The sequence below is a fragment of the Ranitomeya imitator genome, chromosome 1 (assembly GCF_032444005.1).
Source record: "Ranitomeya imitator isolate aRanImi1 chromosome 1, aRanImi1.pri, whole genome shotgun sequence".
Lineage (NCBI taxonomy): Eukaryota > Metazoa > Chordata > Amphibia > Anura > Dendrobatidae > Ranitomeya > Ranitomeya imitator.
Window position 1 is genome coordinate 229,554,483 of NC_091282.1, and position 25,670 is coordinate 229,580,152.

General features: G+C 44.2%; 1 protein-coding gene across 1 annotated transcript in view; it reads right to left on the reverse strand.

The window, feature by feature from the left end:
• The window catches only part of SRRM4 (serine/arginine repetitive matrix 4), a 256,446-nt gene that overhangs the window by 56,320 nt on the left and 174,456 nt on the right, over positions 1-25,670 (reverse strand). The window contains exon 7 of the mRNA XM_069754474.1: positions 11,617-11,709. Within this exon, the coding sequence (XP_069610575.1) occupies positions 11,617-11,709 (93 nt within the window). The remainder of the gene's footprint in view (positions 1-11,616; positions 11,710-25,670) is intronic.

Here is a 25,670-nt window from a genome sequence, read left to right on the forward strand (position 1 = left end):
ATATAGGAGGAGATGACATACAGGTATATACTATATACAGGGGAGATGACACACAGCAGGTATATACTATATACAGGGGAGATGACATACAGGTATATACTATATACAGGAGATGACATACAGGTGTATACTATATATAAGGGAGATGACAAACATGTATATACTGAGGTGAAAATGAGAGGTGTGAGGTGAAAATGAAAAGGTGTGAGTGCAAAATGAGAGGAGTGAGGGAAAATAGTGTAGTGATCGGAAAATGACAGATGTGAGGTCGAAATGACGTGTTAGGGGGGAATGAGAGGAGTGAGGGAGAAAATGAGAGGTGTGAGGGAGAAAATGAGAGATGTGAGGGGGAAAATTAAAGATGTGATTGGGAAAATGAGAGGCGTGATGGGAAAATAAGAGAAGTGACGTGCTATAACTAACCACAGATATTTACTATGCCCAGGCAACGCCGGGCTCTTCAGCTAGTTTTGAATAAATTCACAACAGTGTCACCAGCAAACCACCCCCACACCATCATACCTCCTCCACCATGCTTCACGGTGGTAACCAGGCATGTCCATCCTTTCACCTTTTCTGCGTCACTCAAAGACACGGTGGTTGTAACCAAAGATCTCAAAATTGAACTCATCAGACTAAAGCACAGATTTCCAATGGTCTAATGTCCATTCCTTGTGTTCATTAGCCAAAACAAGTCTCTTCTGCTTGTTGCCTGTCCTTAGCAATGGTTTCCTAGCAGCTATTTTACCATGAAGGCCTGCTGCACAAAGTCTCCTCTTAACAGATGTTGCAGAGATGTGTCTGCTGCTAGAACTCTGTGTGGCATTGACCTGGTCTCTAATCTGAGCTGCTGTTAACCTGCAATTTCTGAGGCTGGTGACTCGGATAAACTTATCCTCAGAAGAAGAGGTGACTCTTGGTCTTCCTTTCCTAGGGCAGTCCTTATGTGAACCAGTTTCTTTGTAGCGCTTGATGGTTTTTTTCAACTGCACTTGGGTCACTTTCAAAGTTTTCCCAATTTTTCGGACTGACTGACCTTCATTTCTTAAAGTAATGATGGCCACTCATTTTTCTTTACTTAGCTGCTTTTTTCTTGCCATAATACAAATTCTAACAGTCTAATCAGTAGGACTATCAGTTGTGTATCCACCAGACTTCTGCACAACACAACTGATGGTCCCAAGACCATTTATAAGGCAAGAAATCCAACTTATTAAACCTGACAGGGTACACCTGTGAATTGAAAACCATTCCCGTGACTACCTCTTGAAGCTCATCAAGAGAATGCCAAGAGTGTGCAAAGCAGTCATCAAAGCAAAAGGTGGCTACTTTGAAGAACCTAGAATATAAGACACAATTTCAGTTGTTTCACACTTTTTTGTTAAGTATATAATTCCATATGTGTTAATTCATAGTTTGGATGCCTTCAGTGTGAATGTACAATTTTTATATTCATGAAAATACAGAAAAATCTTTAAATGATAAGGTCTGTCCAAACTTTTGGTCTGTACTGTATTCAGAAATAAGGTGGTTGCACAAATACAAATGCTAATTAGTAACCATGTGGTTCCAAGCTGTGAGCTACATTAAGAGGGTTCCAATGATCTAGAACTGTGTCTGTGGAAACAAAAGACCTTTTCTGCCAGTTAAAAACAGATAATGCCAGCTCAATGTGCTCCTGTTTCTTTATTGATCTTTCCTACAACTGGTATTAGGGCACATTTTGGAAACATACTCGTAAGTAGATACCTTAAAGGGACTCTGTCACCTGAATTTGGCGGGACTGGTTTTGGGTCATATGGGCGGAGTTTTTGGGTGTTTGATTCACCCTTTCCTTACCCGCTGGCTGCATGCTGGCTGCAATATTGGATTGAAGTTCATTCTCTGCCCTCCATAGTACACGCCTGTGCAAGGCAATCTTGCCTTGTGCAGGCGTGTACTATGGAGGACAGAGAATGAACTTCAATCCAATATTGCAGCCAGCATGCAGCCAGCGGGTAAGGAAAGGGTGAATCAAACACCCGAAAACTCCGCCCATATGACCCAAAACCAGTCCCGCCAAATTCAGGTGACAGGTTCCCTTTAAAACCAAGTAAAGGTAGGTTATGTAAGGGTAAGTTCATAAATCTGTTTGTACTGTGTTTATACATCTACTTATAACTTATTATATGCTACAACATATAAATTCTTATTATCCTCTTTATCCCCTAAGGTGTTTTGCACGTTAATGACCAGATCAGTTTTTACAATTCTGACCGCTGTCATTTTATGAGGTAATAACTCTGGAACGCTTCAATGGTCCCTACTGAGATATATTGTACTTCATGATAGTGGTAAAATGTCTTCGATATGACTTGCGTTTATGTGTGAAAAAAATCTAAATTTGGTAAAAATTTGGAAAATTTTGCAATTTTCAAAATTTAAATTCTTATAGCCTTAAATCAGAGAGCTATGTCACAAAAAGTAGTCAATACATAACATTTTTCATGTGTCTACTTTACATCAGCACAATTTATGAAACACTATTTTTGTTAGGACTTTATAAGGGTTAAAAGTTGACCAGCGATTTCTCATCTTTCCAAAAAATCCGCTAAACCATTTTTTTTAGCGACCACCTCACATTTGAAGTGAGTTTGAGGGGTCTATATGATAGTAAATACCCCAAAGTGACACTATTCTAAAAACTGCACCCCTCAAGGGTTTATGCAATCCTAAAAAGACGGACACGGTGGGATCACATGCCTATGGCATCTACATTTCCTCCATCTGCCTAATTATGGGGAATCTTTTGTCGGAAGTTCAGACTGAATCACGTATTTCAAAGATTTACATGAAAACCCTGAGCTAAGTGCTCAGCGCAGAGTGCAGGATAAATGTGGGAGCCTTACTGCGATCTTTGGGAGACACAATTAACAAATCAACAGTAGGTGAAGAATTGGTTTTATTTATTTTTTACGTCGATCCTCATGTAGTTTAAGTGATATGGCGACTTTATTCTTCTGGTCTGTGGGATTACAGCGATACCAGATTTATATATTTTGTGATGTTTGACTGCTATCACACTAAAACCCACTTTTTATTGCAAAAACTAGATTTTGCATTGCCATATTTTGAGAGCTATAATTTTTCCAAATTTCGGCCCAGAGAGTCATGTGAGGACTTGCTTTTTGTGGGACGAGTTGACTTTTTTTATTGGTAACATTTTTACACAGGTAACATTCTTTGATCGTTTTCTACTCCATATTTTTGGGAGACAGAATGAATAAAAAACAGCAATTGAGGATTTCTTTTTTTATGCCGTTCCGCATGTGTATAAGGCACTTTTATTCGTTGGGTCATTACGATTACAGTGATACCACATTTATATCTTGTTTATGTTTTGGGGCTTTTACACAATAAAAGCTATTTTATGGAAAACTTATTATTTTTGCATCGCTTTATTCTGGAGATGTATGATGTCTTGTTTTTTGTGGGACAAGATGACATTTTCAGCGTTACCATCTTTATTTATATTTGTCTTTTTAATTGCATTTTATTCCACTTTTCATTCAGCTATATGATGATAAAGCATTGTTTTTTGCCTTGTTTTTGTATTTATATTTTTTATGGTGTTCAGTAAGGGAGTTAACTAGTGGGACAGTTTTATAGGATGGGTAATTCCTGATGTGGTGATACCAAATATGTGTACTGCTATCGTTTCTAAAAAAAAATTCATACAAATATTTATTCATGGATACAACATATTTTGATCTTTTTATTATATATATATATATATATATATATGAATATATATATATATATATATATATATATATATTTATTTATTTTTTTTTTTTTTTTTCTGCACTTGCAGACAAAGTTGCTGATCATGTTCCAAGCATGATCAAGCAATTTTGATGGCTCTGGTGACCCCGATGTCATCATGATGACTTCGGTTCACCATGACAACGATCGGGACCCCGCAGTGACATTGCAGGGTCTCTTATCCAAGTTCGATAGCAGAATTTAAGGGGTTAAAGTGCCAGGAGCGGTGCAGGATAGCTCCTGGCACTGAGGGCCAGGTGTCAGTTAGAATCAGCTATCACCCGGCGGCGATCACACGCGCACAGCCTCTGTGCATGCAAAATTGCCGGGATGTATCCATACATGTCAATAAGTACCAAGTCACAGGGACGTAACAACATCTTGAGTGGGAAAGAGGTTAAATTTATCTAAGGATTATGACCTATGGCACCAAGTTTCTGTGTTTAGAAGATCATACAGGTGCAATACATGTACCAAGAATTCACTGGTTGTGCTACATGAGTTAGTAGTATGTTGCGGAAACACAACTCTACCTGGTGGTCAAAACACTACGAAAAAACTGCCTTCCCCACATTCAAATTTCTGCTTCACATCACTTGTTTTATTTTAATGAACTATTCCTGTGTCTTATTTTTTTAAAATATGTGACTGCTCAGATAATGGGGCTTATTTATCAAAACTGTCTAACTCTTAGTGCAAACTGAGACAAGACAGTATTAAAATTTGCAAAATTTTAAAGTCTTTCATACTGTTTGCTAACTCTGTCTAACATTAAGGCAGCCTAGTGTACGTTTTTCATCACCTATTACTTGGCTTACTATGTGCCAGAATTTTTTTTATTTCACTGTTTCATAGGTGACAATTCTTAACAGACAAGCCACGCCTATTTCAATGAGGACACACCTCCTATATTAAACCAGTCATTAAAAATGTATAAAATAAATAAATATGGTACAAGTCATGACAGATAGTTTTTTTTGCTGCAGATTTGTCACGGGTTTACTGCAACAGAGAGGGGCCAGAATACTGCGGTGTCTCATTTCACATACTCCTTCACTGATTAGAAACACTTCACCATAATATTAAACAGTGCAGGTTTCTGATAGCAGTGCAGGGGTTAATCTGTTCAGTTGAGAACTGCTGGAGCTTGATGCCTTCCTGCTTTGATGGTGTGATATATTTAATGTTGTCCACTCCCTGTTAGGGTTGGCGGAATGTACCAAATATATTGTTTATTAAATGGAATTGGTGCGTTCGCAACCCGGGATCCACCGTGCAGGAAAGTACCTGCTGCTAAATAATGGCGGCTCTATATGGCGGTATATACCAACTCTGTTAGCTTCACAGAGTAACCGCGAGAGGCAGGCTCTGTGCCCTGTTAGACTTTCACAGAGGCACAGGCCAACTACCCAGATGTGAGCAGTGAGTGGTCATGCATGCATACACAATCTCCTCGCCGGAGGAGCCAGCATTCTAGGGGCTTATTTCAGCCGGGTCCCTGAACACACTTATACACAATCTCCTCGCCGGAGGTGCCAGCATTCTAGGAGCTTATTTCAGCCGGGTTCCTGAACACATACAAACGCATGACCACATTGGCGCAAAGCATATGACAAAAGACGATACTAGCGCATGGCCGTGCGGTCATGCGCAGTTTATATAGTTACAGCACAGGAAGCTGCTACCAAAGTTTTGCCCTTTCAGGACCTTCCTGGAGGACCAATGGGATGCGCTGCAGTACCTGAACATGTGACCGAACATGTGACCCTCGACCTCCAATGGGAGACCTTGCCCTGGGCATGCTCAGTGTGTGTAAATAAGGACTTAGTCCCAGAGAGGCCTGCTCGCCGCAGATCAGTGCAGGGTACCATAGGAAAGCCAGAAAAGGCAGTAGTGACCCTATGCACCGAATCAGCCTCAGCGAGACGCTGGGAGCGACGTCTCCGCTGAGCAGACCCCACTGCGGCCGATGCTGAATGGGAGACCGCAGCAGACACGGATCGAGATTCCCCCTGTGCAGCAGAGGAAACTCGACTCCTAACATTATCCCCCCTCCTAGGGCCCCCCCCCTCCTTGAGCCTCACTACGCTCAAAAGCTGCAATAAGCAGCGGAGCCCGAATGTGCTCCACAGGCTCCCAGGTTCTATCCTCTGGGCCGTGACCCTTCCAGTCCACCAGATAAAATTTCTTGCCACGTACCACCTTGCACCCCACAATAGCATTCACCTCACACTCATCCGTGGATGAACCCGATGTCCCAGCAGATGACTCAGAAAACCGGGACAAATGAACGGGCTTTAAGAGGAAAACGTGAAAAGTATCGGTGATACCAAGGCGTGGAGGAATAGCCAAACGGTAGACCACAGGGTTGACCTGTTCCAGAACCTTAAACGGGCCAATGTAGCGAGGAGCAAACTTAGTGGACTCAACTCGCAGCCTGATGTTACGGGCGGAGAGCCACACTAAGTTGCCAGGAGCAAAAACCGGAGCGGGGCGCCGGTGTGTATCAGCCGAAACCCTCATTCTCTCCTTGGAGGCCCGGATGGCATCCTGTGTGCGGTCCCAGATGTCACGTGCCTCCACCGCCCAGTCTGCCACCCTAGAATCGGTGGATGACACGGGCATGGGCACAGGGACACGCGGATGCTGGCCGAAATTAAGGAGAAAAGGAGTTTGACCAGTGGAATCGGCTACGGCGTTGTTCAAGGCAAATTCCACCCAAGGTAGCAAAGATGCCCAGTCATCCTGCCTAGCAGAGACGAAATGTCGCAAATATGTCACCAGAGTCTGGTTGGTTCTCTCCACCAACCCATTCGTCTCGGGATGGTATGCAGAGGAGAGGTTTAACTCTATGCTGAGTAAACGGCAGAGCTCTCTCCAAAACCGAGACGCGAACTGGGGACCCCGATCGCTGACAATCTTATCAGGCATACCATGCAATCGGAAAACGTGCTTAATGAACAACACCGCCAAGGCCCGAGCTGAGGGTAACCGAGGAAGCGGCACCAAATGCACCATCTTAGAGAAATGGTCGGTGACAACCCAAATAATGGAGCAGCCACGCGACTTGGGTAGGCCCACCACAAAGTCCATCCCGACCATCTCCCAGGGCCTGTCTGCCACCGGTAGAGGGTAAAGCAACCCAGCAGGCCGTTGCCGAGGAGACCGATTCTGGGCGCAAGAGACGCACGCCTGAATATAGTCCCTGACATCTCGGGCCATATGCGGCCACCAGTATGTTCTCGCCAAAAGCTCAGATGTCCTCTTGGTCCCAAAATGCCCACCCACTCTGGAGGAGTGAGCCCAAGAGAGAACCTCCGGTCGCAAGTTAGCTGGTACGAAAGTCTTGCCCGGGGGCACAGACTCAAGCAAAACCGGAGCTACAGTTCTCAGGCTCTCAGAAGGGACAATAAACCAAGGCTCCTCCTCCGATGACACTACGGAGCGGGAGAGAGCATCAGCACGAACGTTCTTCTCCCCCGAGAGGAAATGGAGAGTAAAATGGAACCGGGAGAAGAACAGGGACCATCTAGCCTGGCGAGAATTCAGCCGCTGCGCCGTTTGTAGATATACCAAGTTCTTGTGGTCAGTGAAGACTTGGAAGGGAAAGCGAGCTCCCTCCAAGAGATGTCTCCACTCTGAAAAAGCCAACTTCATGGCTAGCAACTCCCTGTCCCCGATGGAATAATTCCTCTCCGCTGGTGTGAAGGTCTTGGAGAAGAAGAAGCAAGGATGCTTCCGATCTTGAGCATCCTTTTGGAAAAGGACTGCTCCAGCACCAACGGATGAGGCATCCACCTCCAAGATAAATGGTCTATCAACATCGGGGCGATGTAGGATGGGAGCGCTAGCGAAGTGTGACTTGATCGAGAGAAAGGCTTTGGAGACCTCCTCTGACCACAACTTGGGATTTGCTCCCTTTTTGGTGAGGGCAACCAAGGGAGCTACCAAAGTTGAGAAGTGTGGAATGAACTGGCGATAGTAATTAATGAACCCCATAAAGCGCTGCACCGCTTTAAGAGAATGGGGTTCCTGCCAGTCCATTACAGCCTGTAGCTTGGCAGGATCCATAGCCAAACCCTGGGTAGAGATGATGTAACCAAGGAAAGGCAAGGACTCCTGCTCAAACACACACTTCTCCAACTTGGCGTAGAGGGAGTTTGCCCGTAAGAGGTCGAAGACTTTGCGAACATCTCTCCGATGGGAGTCAATATCTGGAGAGAAGATGAGAATATCATCCAGATAGACTACGACCGAGGTGGTGAGCATATCCCGGAAGATGTTGTTCACAAAGTCTTGGAAAACGGCTGGGGCATTACAGAGCCCAAAGGGCATCACCAGATATTCATAGTGCCCATCCCTGGTGTTAAAAGCCGTCTTCCATTCATCCCCCTCACGGATGCGAATCAGGTTGTAAGCACCCCGCAGATCTAACTTCGTAAATACCCTCGCTCCCCGTAGCCTATCAAACAGCTCAGATATCAGGGGTAATGGGTACTTGTTCTTAACCGTGATGGCGTTAAGACCCCTGTAGTCTATGCATGGACGTAAGTCTCCAGTCTTCTTCTGTACGAAGAAGAACCCAGCCCCTGCCGGTGACACTGACTTCCTAATGAATCCTCTTGCCAGATTTTCTTGGATGTACTGAGACATTGCCTCCGTCTCCGGGAGAGCTAACGGATAGACTCGACTCCGGGGAGGCTCAGCACCAGGCAAGAGGTCAATAGGACAGTCATAGGGGCGGTGAGGCGGAAGGGTCTCCGCAGCTCTTTTGGAGAACACGTCTGCATAGGGCCAATAGTGCTTGGGGAGAGAGGAAAGATCTGCGGGTACCTGTGTAGTAGCAACCTGAACGCACTCCCTCTGACATCTACCCTCGCAGGATTTACTCCATCCCAAAATTCTCCCAGAGGACCACTCAATATGAGGAGAAGGGTAGCGAAGCCATGGTATCCCCAACAGGACCTCATCAATTCCCTCAGGAATGACTAATAGGGAGATTATCTCCTGATGTGATGGAGACACAGAAAGCGTGAAAGGAATGGTTTGGTGGGTAATCTGTGAGGGTAGTGTTGACCCATTTACCACTCGAACGGTTACAGGCTTGGCGAGCATCACCAAGGGTATTGCGTGACGCTGGGCAAAAGAGGAAGACATAAAATTACCAACTGCCCCAGAATCCACGCATAGCTCGACCATAAGAGTGGATGGGCCTATGGTAATTGTCCCCTTGAAGGACAACTTTGAGGCAAACGTCGCCGTGTCTAGTGTACCTCCTCCAACTGTCACTAGACGCTGACATTTCCCCGACCGCTGAGGACCCTTGGAGGCAAGATGTCCTGACTGCCGGCAAACATGACGGACCTTATGTGCACGGGCGGACTGAGACTTGGATCCCGCTCGTGTCACCTCTAAGGCCTCATGTGACTCGGACGCCTGGACTGGAGATTCCAAAGGTTTGGCGAAGGTGGAAGCCAGCCGAAACCTCTGCCTACACTGGGCTCGCTCCAACCTTCGCTCGTGAAAACGAAGGTCTATGCAAGTAGATATGGCTATGAGCTCCTCCAGTGTGGCGGGAATCTCCCTAGTGGCCAAAGCGTCCTTCACATGGTCAGCCAGCCCCCTCCAAAATACGGGAATGAGGGTTTTATCTGGCCATTCCAACTCAGACGCTAATGTCCGGAAGAGAACAGCAAAATGGCTGACCATGGTTGAACCCTGAGTCAAAGCCAGCAGTTGGAGCGCTGTATCATGGGTGACTTGAGGTCCTAAAAAGACCTGTTTCAGAGAGTCCAGAAACCGAGGAACACTCCGCACCACATGATCGTTGCGCTCCCACAGCGGCGTAGCCCACTCCAACGCTCTGTCCGACAAGAGGGAGATTATGAATCCCACCTTTGCCCGCTCAGTAGGGAAACGTGCAGCCAGGAGCTCGAGGTGTATACCACATTGGCTCACGAAACCCCTACAGGACTTACTGTCCCCAGAGTATCTCTCAGGCAAAGGAAGGTGAGATAGGGTCGGAACAGAGGTGGCAGTGGGTAAAGCTGCTGCAGCCACGCTAGCAGCCTGAACAGCTATTGCGGTAACATCCACCGCCGAGGTTGCACGCTCAAGAGACGCCAACCGGCCCTCCAGCAGCTGGATGTACCCCTGCAATCGCTGTTCATCCGCCATTACTTAGCCAGATCCTGGTGCTAGTATACTGTTAGGGTTGGCGGAACGCACCAAATATATTGTTTATTAAATAGAATTGGTGCGTTCGCAACCCGGGATCCACCGTGCAGGAAAGTACCTGCTGCTAAATAATGGTGGCTCTATATGGCGGTATATACCAACTCTGTTAGCTTCACAGAGTAACCGCGAGAGGCAGGCTCTGTGCCCTGTTAGACTTTCACAGAGGCACAGGCCAACTACCCAGATGTGAGCAGTGAGTGGTCATGCATGCATACACAATCTCCTCGCCGGAGGAGCCAGCATTCTAGGGGCTTATTTCAGCCGGGTCCCTGAACACACTTATACACAATCTCCTCGCCGGAGGTGCCAGCATTCTAGGGGCTTATTTCAGCCGGGTCCCTGAACACATACAAACGCATGACCACATTGGCGCAAAGCATATGACAAAAGACGATACTAGCGCATGGCCGTGCGGTCATGCGCAGTTTATATAGTTACAGCACAGGAAGCTGCTACCAAAGTTTTGCCCTTTCAGGACCTTCCTGGAGGACCAATGGGATGCGCTGCAGTACCTGAACATGTGGCCGAACATGTGACCCTCGACCTCCAATGGGAGACCTTGCCCTGGGCATGCTCAGTGTGTGTAAATAAGGACTTAGTCCCAGAGAGGCCTGCTCGCCGCAGATCAGTGCAGGGTACCATAGGAAAGCCAGAAAAGGCAGTAGTGACCCTATGCACCGAATCAGCCTCAGCGAGACGCTGGGAGCGACGTCTCCGCTGAGCAGACCCCACTGCGGCCGATGCTGAATGGGAGACCACAGCAGACACGGATCAAGATTCCCCCTGTGCAGCAGAGGAAACTCGACTCCTAACATTCCCCTCCACTATATATACTCGCCTCTGTAAATTAGGGATTGCCAATGTTAGTTTCATACTGCCTGGTTCTGGAGTTGAAGGTGTTGGTTGTTTGAGGAGGTGTTAGGAGTGTTTTTCAAAAGACTATTGTCTGGTGATTTGTCTGTATGTGGGAGGGGACAGATAAGCGCTGATTTAGGAGCTCAGCAAGGCATATGGCCCCGACTTTTTCACCATCAGAAGTAATCCAGGGAACAGGGATAGCTAAGGTGCCCTTAGTTTTAGAGATAGGGAAGGAGCCCCTAGCCTCAGGATATCGTGCAACAGTTCTATGACAAGATTATGCCAGAATTCTGATACATTTAGCTTGATAAATGTGAACTATTGTGTTAAACCATGAACTATGATGAAGAGACCTAAGTCGTCTATTTGTCATCATCTTTACAAATTAAAATCTATAAACATTTTTTTCTAAGAAAAACTTTGTCAATCATTTTTTTTATATTCATACAATATATCTACTGAGACATGACAGATTATATAAATTATGAAAAATTCAGAATGAATAACAAATTGCACTCTATAGCACTACTTGAAGCATTTGAAACCAGGTTGTCACCAGTGGACCATCAGATAATTACTAATTATTTTTTCTGTAACATTAGGAAAATAATTGGTATTATTAAATCCAAAAAGGAAACACTAAGAAACAGTGAAGCCCTATGATTTATTTGGCAGATATGGACAATGAATTCATGTTTAGTTCCACTTGTATATTACCTGTTTTCACAACTTAGGGACCTGGACTCAGTGCTTGAAGAGCGAGAATGTTGGTAACGATGATGATGGGATTTTCGTGGCCTTCCACGTGAGCTATGAAAAAATAGAATAGAATCACGTGTGACTTTTTTAGTGGAAACAATGTGCTTACATATTTCATGGAACTGTAATCACTATACCGAGCGCCTCTTCTGAAAAATCTTCTTGGAAGTTAATTTGAATTGACAAAGTGTCTCAGCAAATTCCCATTTCACCCAACTAACCTGTTGATAATACAACCTATACTCCAACCCTTCTTGTAGCTAATAACTAGCCACTACAGGCATTACTATACCAGTCACTTCTGCTGTGCACTCTGTACCCTCAGCCACTACTACACTTGTCCCCTAGTGGGTGCAATACATGAAGTCAAGCAAATTAGGTGAATTTGACAAATTTACAAGTGAAGTGGAACACTTTCCTTGTCCTATGAATGACATTTCCTTATACAACCCCTGGCAAAAATTATGGAATCACCAGCCTTGGAGGATGTTCGTTCAGTTTAATTTTGCAGAAAATAAGCTGATCACAGACATGGCACAAAACTAAAGTCATTTCAAATGGCAACTTTTTGGCTTTAAGAAACACTAAAAGAAATCAAGAACAAAAAATTTGGTAGTCAGTAATGGCTACTTTTTTTAAAAGGGAAAATATTATGGAATCACTCAATTCTGAGGAAAAAATTATGGAATCATGAAAAACAAAAAAACAAAAAAACACTTCAAAACATCACTAGCACTTTGTTGGACCACCTCTGGCTTTTATAACAGCTTGAAGTCTCTGAGGCATGGACTTAATTAGTGTCAAACACTACTCTTCATCAATCTGGCTCCAACTTTCTCTGCTGTTGCCAGATCAGCTTTGCAGGTTGGAGCCTTGTCATGGAACATTTTCTTCAACTTCCACCAAAGATTTTCAATTGGATTGAGATCCGGACTATTTGCAGGTCATGACATTGACCTTATGTGTCTTTTTTCAAGAAATGTTTGCACATTTTTTGCTCTATGGTAGGAAGCATTATCATCTTGAAAAATGATTTTATCGTCCCCAAACTTCCTTTTAATTGATGGGATAAGAAAAGTGTCCAAAATATCAACATAAACCTGTGCATTTATTGAATATGTAATGACAGCCATCTCCCCAGTGCCTTTACCTGACATGCAGCCCCATATAATCAATGACTGTGGAAATTTGCATGTTCTCTTCAGGCAGTCATCTTTATAAATCTTATTGGAACGGCACCAAATGTTCCAGCATCATCACTTTGCCCAATGCAGATTCGAGATTCATCACTGAATGTGACTTTCATCCTGTCATCCACAGTCCACGATTGCTTTTCATTAGCCCATTGTCACCTTGTTTTTTTCTGTTTCAGTGTTAATGATGGTTTTCGTTTAGCTTTCCTGTATGTAAATCCCATTTCCTTTAGGTGGTTTCTTACAGTTCGGTCACAGACATTGACTCCAGTTTCCAAACATTCGTTTTTCATTTGTTTTGTTGTGCATTTCCTGTTTTGGAGACATATTGCTTTAAGTTTTCGGTCTTGATGCTTTGATGTCTTCCTTGGTCTACCAGTATATTTGCCTAAAACAACCTTCCCATGATGTTTATATTTGGTCCAGATTTTAGACACAGCTGACTGTGAACAACCAACATCTTTTGCAACATCTTTTGAAACATTTGTTTCAACTGACATCTCTCGTGTTGGAGCCATGATTCATGTCAGTCCACTTGGTACAACAGCTCTCCAAGGTGTGATCACTCCTTTTTAGATGCAGTCTAATGAGCAGAGCTAATTTGATGCAGTTGTTATTTTTGGGTATGAAAATTTACAGGGTGATTCCATAATTTTTTCCTCACAATTGAGTGATTTCATAATTTTTCCCCTATGCTTAGTTAAAAAAAGGAACCATTACTGACTACCACATTTTTTGTCCTTGATTTCTTTTAGTGTTTCTTAAAGCCAGAAAGTTGCCATTTGAAATGACTTTAGTTTTGTGCCATGTCTGTGATCTGCTTTTTTTCTACAAAATTAAACAACTGAATGAACATCCTCCAACGTCGGTGATTCCATAATTTTTGCCATGGGTTGTATTATCTCAAATATTGTTCACAAATTTGTCTGAATCTGTGTTAGGTTGTTTCACATTTGCGTTTTTTGCCGCTGCGTTTTAACGCATATAAACGCATGCATTTTTTTTTCCTATATTTAACATTAAAAACGCATGCGTTTTTTTTGTACGCGTTTGGCCGCATTTGACGACGCGCGCATCGTTTCTATGCTTGCGTTTTGTTGCGGAAATGCAACATGCAGTAAATTCTAGAGGTGTTTTTTTGCCGCAAAAAAACGCATGCTTTTTTTGCGGCAAAAAAACGCATTGCTGTCTATGTAAACGCATGCGTTTTTAAGCACATGCGTTTGGTTGCGTTTTTGAACGCATGCGTTTCAATAGAGAAAAACAAGTCTACACACTGATAAGCCACCCTCCACCATCAAGGTGATAAAGGGATCCAAACCCTAACCCTAACCCTAGCCCTAACCTTACCCCTAACCCTAACCCTAGGGATCCAAACCCTAACCCTAACCCTAGGGATCCAAACCCTAACCCTAAACCTAAACCTAACCCTAGGGATCCAAACCCTAACCCTAACCCTAATCCTAGGGATCCAAACCCTAACCCTAACCCTAGCGATCCAAACCCTAACCCTAACCATTGCTATTTATAGTGGGTTTTCTCGTTGATTTTCATGATTGGCAGCTGTCACACACTAAAGACGCTTTTTATTGCAAAAAATATTTTTTGCGTTACCACATTTTGAGAGCTACAATTTTTCCATATTTTGGTCCACAGAGTCATGTCACACGCCCTCTGTAGTCCCATTGGCGGTGTCTGGATCTTGATTTTTCTCTTGCGAAATTTCTCATCATGCATATCAAAAACGCAAACGCAGGAAAAAACGCATGTAAACGCGTAAAAACGCGGCGTTTTTTTAACCGCATGCGAAAACGCATGCGTCTAAAAAACGCAGTGTTTGTACGCGTTTACATGCGTTTTTTTCACCACCTGCAGTTTTAAACGCTGCGTTTTTAAACGCAAATGTGAAACTAGCCTAAGTGAGCATTTCTCCTTTGCCAAGATTATCCATCCACCTCATTTGTGGCATATCAAGATGCTGATTAGACAGCATGATTATTGCACAGTTGTGCTTCATGGTGGCCACAATAAAAGGCCACTCTAAAATGTGCAGTTTTACAGTATTGTCATCGGGGATGGGGGGGTCAGAAAACCAGCCACCAGCCAGTATCTGATGTGGCCACTATTTCATTCACGCAGTGCAAGATATCTTCGTATAGAGTTGATCAGATTGTTATCTGAGGCCTGTGGAATGTTGGTCCGCCCCTCTTCAATGGCTGTGCAAAGTTCTTGCATGGCCAGCATACTCACAGACATGTCACCCATTGTGCTTATTTGGGATGCTCTGTATCAGCATATATAACAGCATGTTCAAGTTCATGCCAATATCCAGCAACTTCGCACAGAAAATGAAGAGGAGTGGAGTAACATTCCATAGGCCACAATCAAAAATCTGATCAACTGTACATCAATGGTGGTCTCACCAGATACTGACTGGTTTTCTGATCCCCCAATACTAAAAAACTGCACATTTTAGAGAGGCCTTGTATTGTAATCAGTCTAAGGCACACCTGTGCAATAATTATGTTGTCTAATCAGCATCTTGATATGCCACACCGGTGAGGTGGATGTATTAAGAATATTGGAAATTGTCACAGGGCAAAATAACTTGCCTTGGATAACATTACCAAAGGCATGGGTGGTCCACTTTTATGTGAATGATTTGTTATACACTGGCTATTGTGCTTTTACAAATGCTTGCTACATAGAAAAATGGGGTTATCTACGCTGAGCTATTTAATTCATTTCTAAAATAATTTATTGAGAAACTATATTATTTCACCAACTTGACATTGCCTCAGTATGACAAGAAATTAAAGTTTAATATATTAAGCTGCTCGACAAAGTACATCCACAATATCTTCCCTGGAAAAAAAGCTGTGCAACTTTAATTCTGTCTACCATCTCATGGCAGAACCTAAGCATGCCAATTTCCTGCAAACCGAGCACCTACTGCTAAGTCAGTGACTCCTAATGTTATTACTGACAGCAATAATAATCACGGCTGCTCTTCAGAAGATAGAAAGGAAGTCCCCTGTAGTTCATGTCATCCAAATATGCCTTGCAATCAGAACTGAACAGGAAAAAACAGCATGTCTCCTTTCAACTTATCTGATCTACATGAAGGAATGGAAATGGAGCAGCAATAGACAATGAGAATATTATTACTCACTGTACAATTGCGATGATAATGTCATTTTTCCTTATATCAAACAGTTATCTTGAATGGAAAAGTAACATATTTGGATATGACTGTCAAAAACTGAACTTCTCGTGTTTTCTCCCTCTACTAACCATTACTCCCAAGCAACATGCCCGCTGTCTTGGGGTCATACTTGATTCCAAGCTGTCATTCACCCCCCCCAATATCCAATCACTGGCTTGCTCTTGTTATCTGCACCTCAAAAACATTTCTAGAATTCTACCTTTTCTTTCAACTCTGCAAAAACTCTTACTGCTTCTCTTATTCATTCTTGTCTTGACTATTGTAACTCTCTACTAATCGGCCTCCCTCCTACCAAACTCTCCCCTCTCCAATCTGTCCTGAATGCTGCAGCCAGGATCATATTCCTCACCAGTCATTACACTGATGCCTCTACCTTGTGCCAGTCATTACACTGGTTACCCATCCACTCCAGAATCAAGTGCAAACTTATTACTCTCACCCACAAAGCACTCGATGGCTCAGCACCACCCTACATCTCCTCCCTGGTCTCAGCCTACAACCCTACCTGTGTTCTCGATTCTGCTAATGACTTGAAGTTAACATCCTCAATAATTAGAACCTCCCACTTCCGTCTCCAACACTTTTCCCGTGCTGCACCAATTCTTTGGAATACAGTACCCAAGTTAATACCATTAATCCCCAATCCCCACAGTTTTAAGCATGCCCTAAAAATGCATTTGTTCAGATTGGCCTACCTTCTCAATGCATTAACCAAACTATCCCTGTGTGGCCTATTCAAAAAAACTTAAACCATAATCAGGTTCCTTGCATCATGTTCTCGTACGCTTTATGCATTTAATAGCCCTCTGTGTCTGTACTGTTACATATTTAGGCTGTTAACTGGTTCATGCTGCTTTAGATGAACACCCGATTCTTACACCATGGCTGGTCCAAACAACGAAAGCAATTGTTACCATCCACCTCTCGTGTCTCCCCTTTTTCCTCATAGATTGTAAGCTTGAAAGCAGGGCCCTCACTCCTCTTGTTATCTGTTTTGTTCTGTGTTTATTGTTATACTGTAATGTCTATTGTCTGTACAAGTCCCCTCTATAATAAAGTGCTGCGGAATATGTTGGCGCTATATAAATAAAAATGATTATTATTATATGACACCTATCACATTTCCATGGAAATGTTAAAATTCTTGGCAACAGCTTCATGTAATCCATAAGTAAGGAAAGATCTTCACAAATATGTTAAAAATGTAATTAAACTGTGTGTCTTTATAATAAAGTATCAGCTAACTTACTATGTCTTCTATAGGTAGAGATAAGATCACAATAACATATGGGGGACAACATATGTAAAGGACACATTCCAATGTAAATCCTGTCTTGACATTATATTAGGTACATAGTTAAATTTTTTATGAAGAGCTTCTTCTGCAATGAGACAATGGTCTAAGGTGTCTCTTAGAAAGTGGCATTTTTCCACCTTCCCAGAGTACAAATTTACCAGCTCTACCAGTAGTTGAACTGACAGTTGGCTTGGAGAACTGGTGGAACACTGGTTCTCTGCTTTCTGCATTCAATTGTATTTGTGTCAATAATTGAAGATATTAGCATCATGCCACAGGGGCAGATGATCAGTAATCGGTTGCATGATGAGGTCACCTTATCATGATGGTGATGTCACTGCTATGCAGGAGAGGTGGCAAGTAGAAATGAGCGAGCGTGTTCAGAAAACGTTCGTCAATGTCAAATTTAGTACAAACATTTTCACATTTAGATTTGGATTCCCGAGCAGTTTTCCTCAAAATCGACAAAATTCCACTTTTGTTCAAACTTTGGCTAGGATAGTGGTGCTCTGTGATGAGCGGTGGGGACGTGTTTGATCAGGAGAGATGACAGAGTAGTCGCATACTGTATTATTTTTTTAATTAACTTAATGGGTGAAGATTCCGGCAGCCAACCAGGGTGCAGAAATCATCCACAAAGTCCAGACACAAGGGCTTCTGTCATTGGCTGCCGAAGTCACATGTCCCTTTCCATATATAAAGTGGACATTTTTTTTGTACCATTTTGTTATTGTAAGTGCAGAGAGGCTTATCCTGCTGCAAGTAGTCAGATAGTTAGCTAAGCAGTTTATTGTCTGCTGGTTCAGCTGGATAGGATCCTGTGTCAAATAAATCAACCTATCAGAATCTAAATAGCTGCGCTAAGGGTACCGTCACACAGTGGCACTTTTGTCGCTACGGCGGTACGATTCGTGACGTTCCAGCGATATCCATACGATATCACTGTGTCTGACACGCAGCAGCAATCAGGGATCCTGCTGAGAATCGTACGTCGTAGCAGATCATTTGGAACTTTCTTTCGTCGCTGGATCTCCCACTGTCATCGCTAGATCGGTGTGTGTGACACCGATCTAGCGATGCGTTTGCTTGTAACCAGGGTAAACATCAGGTTACTAAGCGCAGGGCCGCGCTTAGTAACCCGATGTTTACCCTGGTTACCAGCGTAAATGTAAAAAAAAAAAACAGCACATACTTACATTCCGGTGTCCGTCAGGTCCCTTGCCGTCTGCTTCCCGCACTCACTGACTGCCGGACGTAAAGTGAAAGCAGAGCACAGCGGTGACGTCACCGCTGTGCTGTGCTTTCACTTTACGGCCGGCAGTCAGTGAGTGCGGGAAGCAGATGGCAAGGAACAGACACCGGAATGCTGGGTTACTAAGCGCGGCCCTGCGCTTAGTAACCCGATGTTTACCCTGGTTACCCGGGGACCTCGGCATCGTTGGTCGCTGGAGAGCTGTCTGTGTGACAGCTCTCCAGCGACCACACTACGACTTGCCAACGATCACGGCCAGGTCGTATCGCTGGTCGTGATCGTAGGTAAATCGTATAGTGTGACGGTACCCTGCAAGTGTGGTGTGGCCAGGAGTCCACATTTCAGAATCTAAATCGTTTTTGCTAATAGTGTGGTGCAACCAAGATTCCATATTTCAGAATTGAAATAGTTTTTGCTATTAGTGCGGTCCAGCCAAGAGTCCACATTTCAGAATCTAAATCATTTGTGCTAGTAGTGTGGTCCAGCCAGGAGTCCACATTTCAGAATCTAAAAATTTTGTGTTAATAGTGTGGCCCAGCCATGGGTCCACATTTCTGAATCTAAATCCTTTCACCTAATAGTCTGGTCCAGACACTAGGCCACATTTTTGTATCTAAATTCTTTCTTCTAATAGTGTGGTCCAGACAACAGGCCATATTTCAAAATCTAAATCCATTTTATTAATAGTTTGGTCCAGCCAGGAGTCCACATTACAGAATGTAAATAGTTGTGCCAATATTGTGGTCCAGCCAGGAGTCCACATTACAGAATGTAAATAGTTGTGCCAATATTGTGGTCCAGCCAGGAGTTCACAATTCAGAATCTAAATCCTTTATGAAAAATTGTGTAGCCCAGCCAGCAGCATACATTTCAGCATCTAAATCCTTTGTGCTAATTGTGTTGTCCATCCAGGAGTCCACATTTCAGCATCTAAATCCTTTGTGCTAATTGTGTGATCCAGATATCGGTCCACATTCCAGCATCTAAACTGCTCAAACTACTTTTCTGCTCAGCGACACTTACATGGCACAAATATCAGATTCATAGACTGCTATTGTTTAAAAATGTAAAGATAGTAACACAAGTAGTTGACTGAAAGTAAGTGCAAGCCTGCCAATCTAGGAGCCCTACTGCTATAAGCAACAGGTGGGTGAGAAACAGTTGTAGGCCTGGTGCTCTGAGAGCCCTGCCAAATTCAGGAACACACATGAAGGAGACCCAACTTAGAGTCCAAACAATTAGGGGTAGACATCACTAAAGAGGCATCAATTTCCCCAGAGTAGAAATAATATAATGGGCCTCTGACACGCCTTCCACTACAGGCAACCCACCAGATGGAAACATAACTTGGAGTCTCCACATTTGTAAAAATTGTTAGTAACATCAGCAACAGTAGCAACAGCAGGCACATAAGCCATGACAAATGTGCCATAGACTGCAATAATGATCAATGCAGCATGCTAAAAACAAAACCATCACCTAGTCTGCGCAGTCTGCGACTGGGATATAAAAGTTATTGGAGACCCATGACTTGTTAATCTTGATCAAACTTAGGCGGTCTACACTTACAGGGGACAGCTAAATGTGCTTATTCAACAGGACACCACTAGCAGAGCTGAAGACACGTTCTGAGAGAATGCTGGCTGCAGGGCATGACAAAATCTTCAAGGTGTGACAGGTAGGCTCAGGCCACTTTTTCATTTTTGAAGACCAAAATGCAAATGCCCCCCTGATGGCATTGGTATTGAGTTTGAGATACTCCTGCACCATTTCTCCAGTAGTTCACTATGTGTCAGACTTGTACTGCTGGTGCATGGGCTGGTCTAAAAAACTTTTGAAATGACTCACAGAAATTGCTTCTGCCACTTACACTACTGCTGCTAATGTTTTTGCATTGATGCTTCAACATTTCCAGGGATGAAAGCATATAACTGCGATGCACACTGTGTGCCTCATTGGTGTCTTGGGGAAACCAACTGTTAAAATTGTCTACAAGTAAGTTTCCATGTTCCAGCATGCGTGCGTCCCTTTCCATGGAGGGGGGGAGCATCTGGCAAAATGTACTCTTTTACCATGGATCTAACAGAGTGGCAATCCAGTAGTCAGAACTCTTTCAAATCCTAACAATACGGACATCACAATGAAGATGGTGCAACAAGAAGGCACACATGTGTTGGGTGCTTACATGAGGTCCAAATACATGGTGTGTTGGTGGCTGGGTAACACTCAAGCTTGCTTCCTCTGTCCCCTCGCATCAACCATGGCAACAGAGAGGGGATCATTATCCTCTTCATCTCCTGAGTGTTGAGTGCCCATCAACTCTTCCTCTTCTCGTTTCCTGCACCTTCACTAACAGTTTGTCTGGTACCATGAGCCCACCTCGATCCCTGTGATCCACCCTCCCATGGCACTCACCTGTTCAACAACAGTCCAAAACTTAGAGATATTGTTATCCCTTCTGCATCCACCTGTACTTCCCCCTCTTCCTGTAGGACCACCACCTTCTCAGACTATTCAAAGTGTGCTTCAGCATGAAGATGACCAGAATAGTGATGCTGATGTTATCACTAACTATCTTAGTAGCCCACTCTGCAAGCCTGATTTGCCCAATGTCTGTACTGCGCTGGCCCAGACTATGCAAAACGACATACTACACCAGAGCTCATCACTGCTGCCATAGTCGCTGCAACATGCGCAGAGTGGAATTCCACCGTCTTGGCACATCACATATCAACCGGTTAACCGGTGGCCCGAAAGACCTCTGATGCAATGCAAGTTGATGACCTGCATGGTTCGAATGGCAGAAGTGAGCACACAGTAACCATGCTTTCTGCAGCAGTGCATCTTGGCTCGGATAGTGGCATAGAAATTGCTGTACCACCAATTTGAGGACGTGAACCATGCAAGGCACGTGTGAAGTTGCCGCGACAAAGTGCTGCGACCAGGTTGGCACCATTATCGCACATGGACTTCCATGCCTTCAGGTTCAGTGGAGACAGCCATTGCTTAAACTTGGCCTGGATAGCTGTCCACAACTCTTGAGCTGTGTGACTGCGATCTTTAAGGCATATAAATTGAAACACTGCCTGACTGTGGTGAGCCCTGGCAGCACAGTACAGAGGTGATGGGGATTCTCTTTGCACTGTTGGAATGCGTGTCTCATTAAGGGATAGGTTGAGGGTGCAGATAGAAGCCCTAGAGGAGGTGGAGGAAGTAGAAGCAGAGGAGGAAGTGATAGATACAGAGGTTTGTCGTGCAAGACTTGAGGTTTCCAAGACTTGGTGACTAGTGACACTTTGGTGTCTAGTGGTTTAGTTCATCATCACTTGTTGAGTCGTGGACGGGTTAGTTCTCCATCCCCTGGTGTGTAGTGGTTTAGTTTTCCAACCTTAGGTGTTAAGTAGTTTAGTCCTCCAACCCCTGTTTTCTAGTAGTTTAGTTCTCAATCCTCTGGTGTGTAATGGTTTAGTTCTCCATTACCAAGCGCCCTGCAAGCCTTGGAGATTTCAAGACTTGTGGAGAAGACCCTTCTTCACCTGCCACCACAGCCACCAGAGTCACCCAGTGCTCAGTTACCAAGATGGCCCCTGGCCATGCTTGATGGTCCAGGTGTCAGTAATGGAATGCACCCTGGCAGACATAGACACTCTGGTGTAGAGCAGGGACACCTTTCTTAGAGAAGTAATGGTGACTGGGATACTGGTACTAGGAGACTGCTATGGCCAACAGCTTTTGGAAAGCATCTGTATACACCAAGCAGAAAGGCAGCATTTTTGAGGCCAACAGATTGGAGATGGTGAAGATGAAGCTCTTAATTTTGACATCTGTAGGAGGAAACAATCTCTTACATGACCACAACTGTGAGAACGAAGGATGGCTGCTGTGCTCAGAGAGGGTGGAGTAGGGGGAACACAACAAATAGCTGGACTGTGAATGAGGAGCAGGCGGAGATGTTATGGTGGATTTTAAAAAATATGATATGCTTGGTGTCTGAGATCATTCAAAAAGGGCAGGAATGTCCACTCCTGTAACAGCTGACGGGCTCTCACTCACCCCGATTGTAGCAGGTAAATAAGTGGAGGTTCTGCTGACGGAGACCTGTGTGAGTACTGATCAATGTTTAAGCTAGAAATGCTGGTCCATGCCCTTTACCAGGCACTGTCCCATGCATCCATGCAGCCCAATTATACTATTCATACTCTGGGTTAATTGATGTCACTTTTCCTTGTGTCTGCTGCTAATTTGAGCTATTTTGGCAGCTTTCTTGGTCCCCCTGAATATGTTGTCTATGCGTTTGGTTTTGTCTCCTATTGAATTCAATGGGGTTCACATATGTTCCGTGAACTGTTCTTCGAACAGTGAGACATTTGCAAATCTGAACCTTGAAAATTTTGTTCATCTCTAATGGCAAGATTGCGTGAGAAGGCAAGGGCCCTATAGTGCAGCCAATGATAGTAGGGACTTTTACTATAGATGAGGGTTGGGGTGTGTTAAGTGTGAGGACACAGAGAGAGGAATAGTATGCAGAGGGGGAAAAGCTTGAGAGGGGGCACAGTATGAAGAATGAGCAGTGTGAATGGGACACAGCATGGAGAGGAGTAGTGTAAGAGAACAGTATGGAGAAGAGGCAGTGTCAGGGCACTGTATGTAGAGGAGGCAGTTTGAGAGGAGAGTATGAAGAAAGACAAACATGAGGGAACACTATGGAGAAGAGGCAGTATGAGGGAACAGTATGCAGAGGGGGAAGCATCAGGTGACAGTGTGGAGAGATGGAGTATGAGGGACAATAAAGATGGGGACAGTGTGGAAAGTCAGTGTATAGATAGGACATGTGAGTGTAAACAGTAGAGCTGGGACAGTGTGAAGTGAGGATAGTGTGGAGACAACAATTCATAAGGGATGTGCTGTAGAAGGCTGGAGAAGAGGGAATTCTGTTGTGGATGTGAAAAGTCATCATGGTGTATGGGCCAGCCAGATGGACTAAAGGAATGACAATGACTCTAACCAAAGAATACATCACCTATAAGTTAACTGGCTGCAAATATTTATTTTTGAAACTAGTATAATCAGTATTGTGGTCTGATGATAGCTGGTAATCAGAGCACCAAGCATCTCTTTAACGTTGTTGAGGTCATACAGAAAGTTGTAGGTCTATGTGATACAAATGTATATTCTGGGTTCTGTCCTGACTTTGCAGTTAATTACAGCACTAAGCTTGGAGATACATAGATGTACTGATGATGATTTTGCTGATGTATTCATGTACTGATGATGGTTCTGGTGATGTATTCATGTACTGATGGTGATGGTGATGTATTAATATGTTAACAGTAGTTCTATTGTTATATTTGTATCGCCCAGAGTGGGGTACTCCGGTCGCCGGGCAGCGTTGGATTCTGGGGGTCATAAGGATGGTGGCCGTGCCCGGTGCCTGTGCTCCAGGGACAGTGAAATAGGGATTAAAAATAAAAACGAAATCAAAAATTAGAAAGAAGAGTTTGTGACACCAGTTGGAGTGTTCGGCTGTAAGATGCACTGCAGATGATCCCTGGGGGGTAGGTGATGATGGCAGTGCAGGAGTTTAACCCTCTCTAACTAGGGCTGGCCCCTGGGATAGTGATTGAAATAGATGATGCAGAGTAATAAAGCAGGAGACAGGGAAAGTCACTTTACAACATTTACTTAAGTCAGGATGCAGTTTCAGAGGATGGATTACAACTCTCACTAGGTATACTTTTAGCTCTGCATGATGGGAATTATCTCTCTGCTGTGATTCATTATAAACTTCCTGCTGCTCTAATCCCTTCTGGGACAATGGTTTCCTGGAGTCTGAAACTTCCAGTACAGCCAAGTACTCACGGTGTTTTCTCACCCAGCAACTTGCAGCTTGAATCCTATATAAAGCAAGTGTTTGTTCTTGCACAATCTCTCACTGATTCTCTGTTACTAAGGAGCTCTGGGAAAAACACTTCTCTGCTGGTTATGAAAACCACACAGCATCTCAGCTTACCTACCACCCAACTCTGGAAGTCTGGATGGCCTAGGGGCTGATACCCTGATCCTTCTCAGCATTGTCCCTGGAGAGAGCACATGTTTCGCCTCCATGAACATTCTCCATTTTATTTTCACACTGTTTCCTCACAGACTAAAGGTACCTTCACACATAACGATATTGTTAACGATATCGTTGCTTTTTGTGACGTAGCAACGATATCGTTAATGAAATCGTTATGTGTGACAGCGACCAACGATCAGGCCCCTGCTGGGAGATCGTTGGTCGCTGAATAAAGTCCAGAACTTTATTTCGTCGCTGGACTCCTGCTGACATCGCTGGATCGGCGTGTGTGACACCGATCCAGCGATGTCTTCACTGGTAACCAGGGTAAACATCGGGTAACTAAGCGCAGGGCCGCGCTTAGTAACCCGATGTTTACCCTGGTTACCATCCTAAAAGTAAAAAAAAACAAACAGTACATACTTACCTACAGCCGTCTGTCCTCCAGCGCTGTGCTCTGCTCTCCTCCTGTACTGGCTGTGAGCGTCGGTCAGCCGGAAAGCAGAGCGGTGACGTCACCGCTCTGCTTTCCGGCCGCTGTGCTCACAGACAGTACAGGAGGAGAGCAGAGCACAGCGCTGGAGGACAGACGGCTGTAGGTAAGTATGTAGTGTTTGTTTTTTTTTACTTTTAGGATGGTAACCAGGGTAAACATCGGGTTACTAAGCGCGGCCCTGCGCTTAGTTACCCGATGTTTACCCTGGTTACCGGCATCGTTGGTCGCTGGAGAGCTGTCTGTGTGACAGCTCTCCAGCGACCAAACAGCGACGCTGCAGCGATCCGGATCGTTGTCGGTATCGCTGCAGCGTCGCTTAATGTGAAGGGGCCTTAACTATGCCTCTCCTCTCCCAGTTAGGGTATCTCTGCAAAGCTCTATGCTTCAGGCAGAGTAAGGGAGCGGGGTAAATTATATGTGCAGTTGTCCCCAGCAGAGAAAGCATAACTTCCATCATTTACAATACACATATTAAATAGTACATATGTGACTA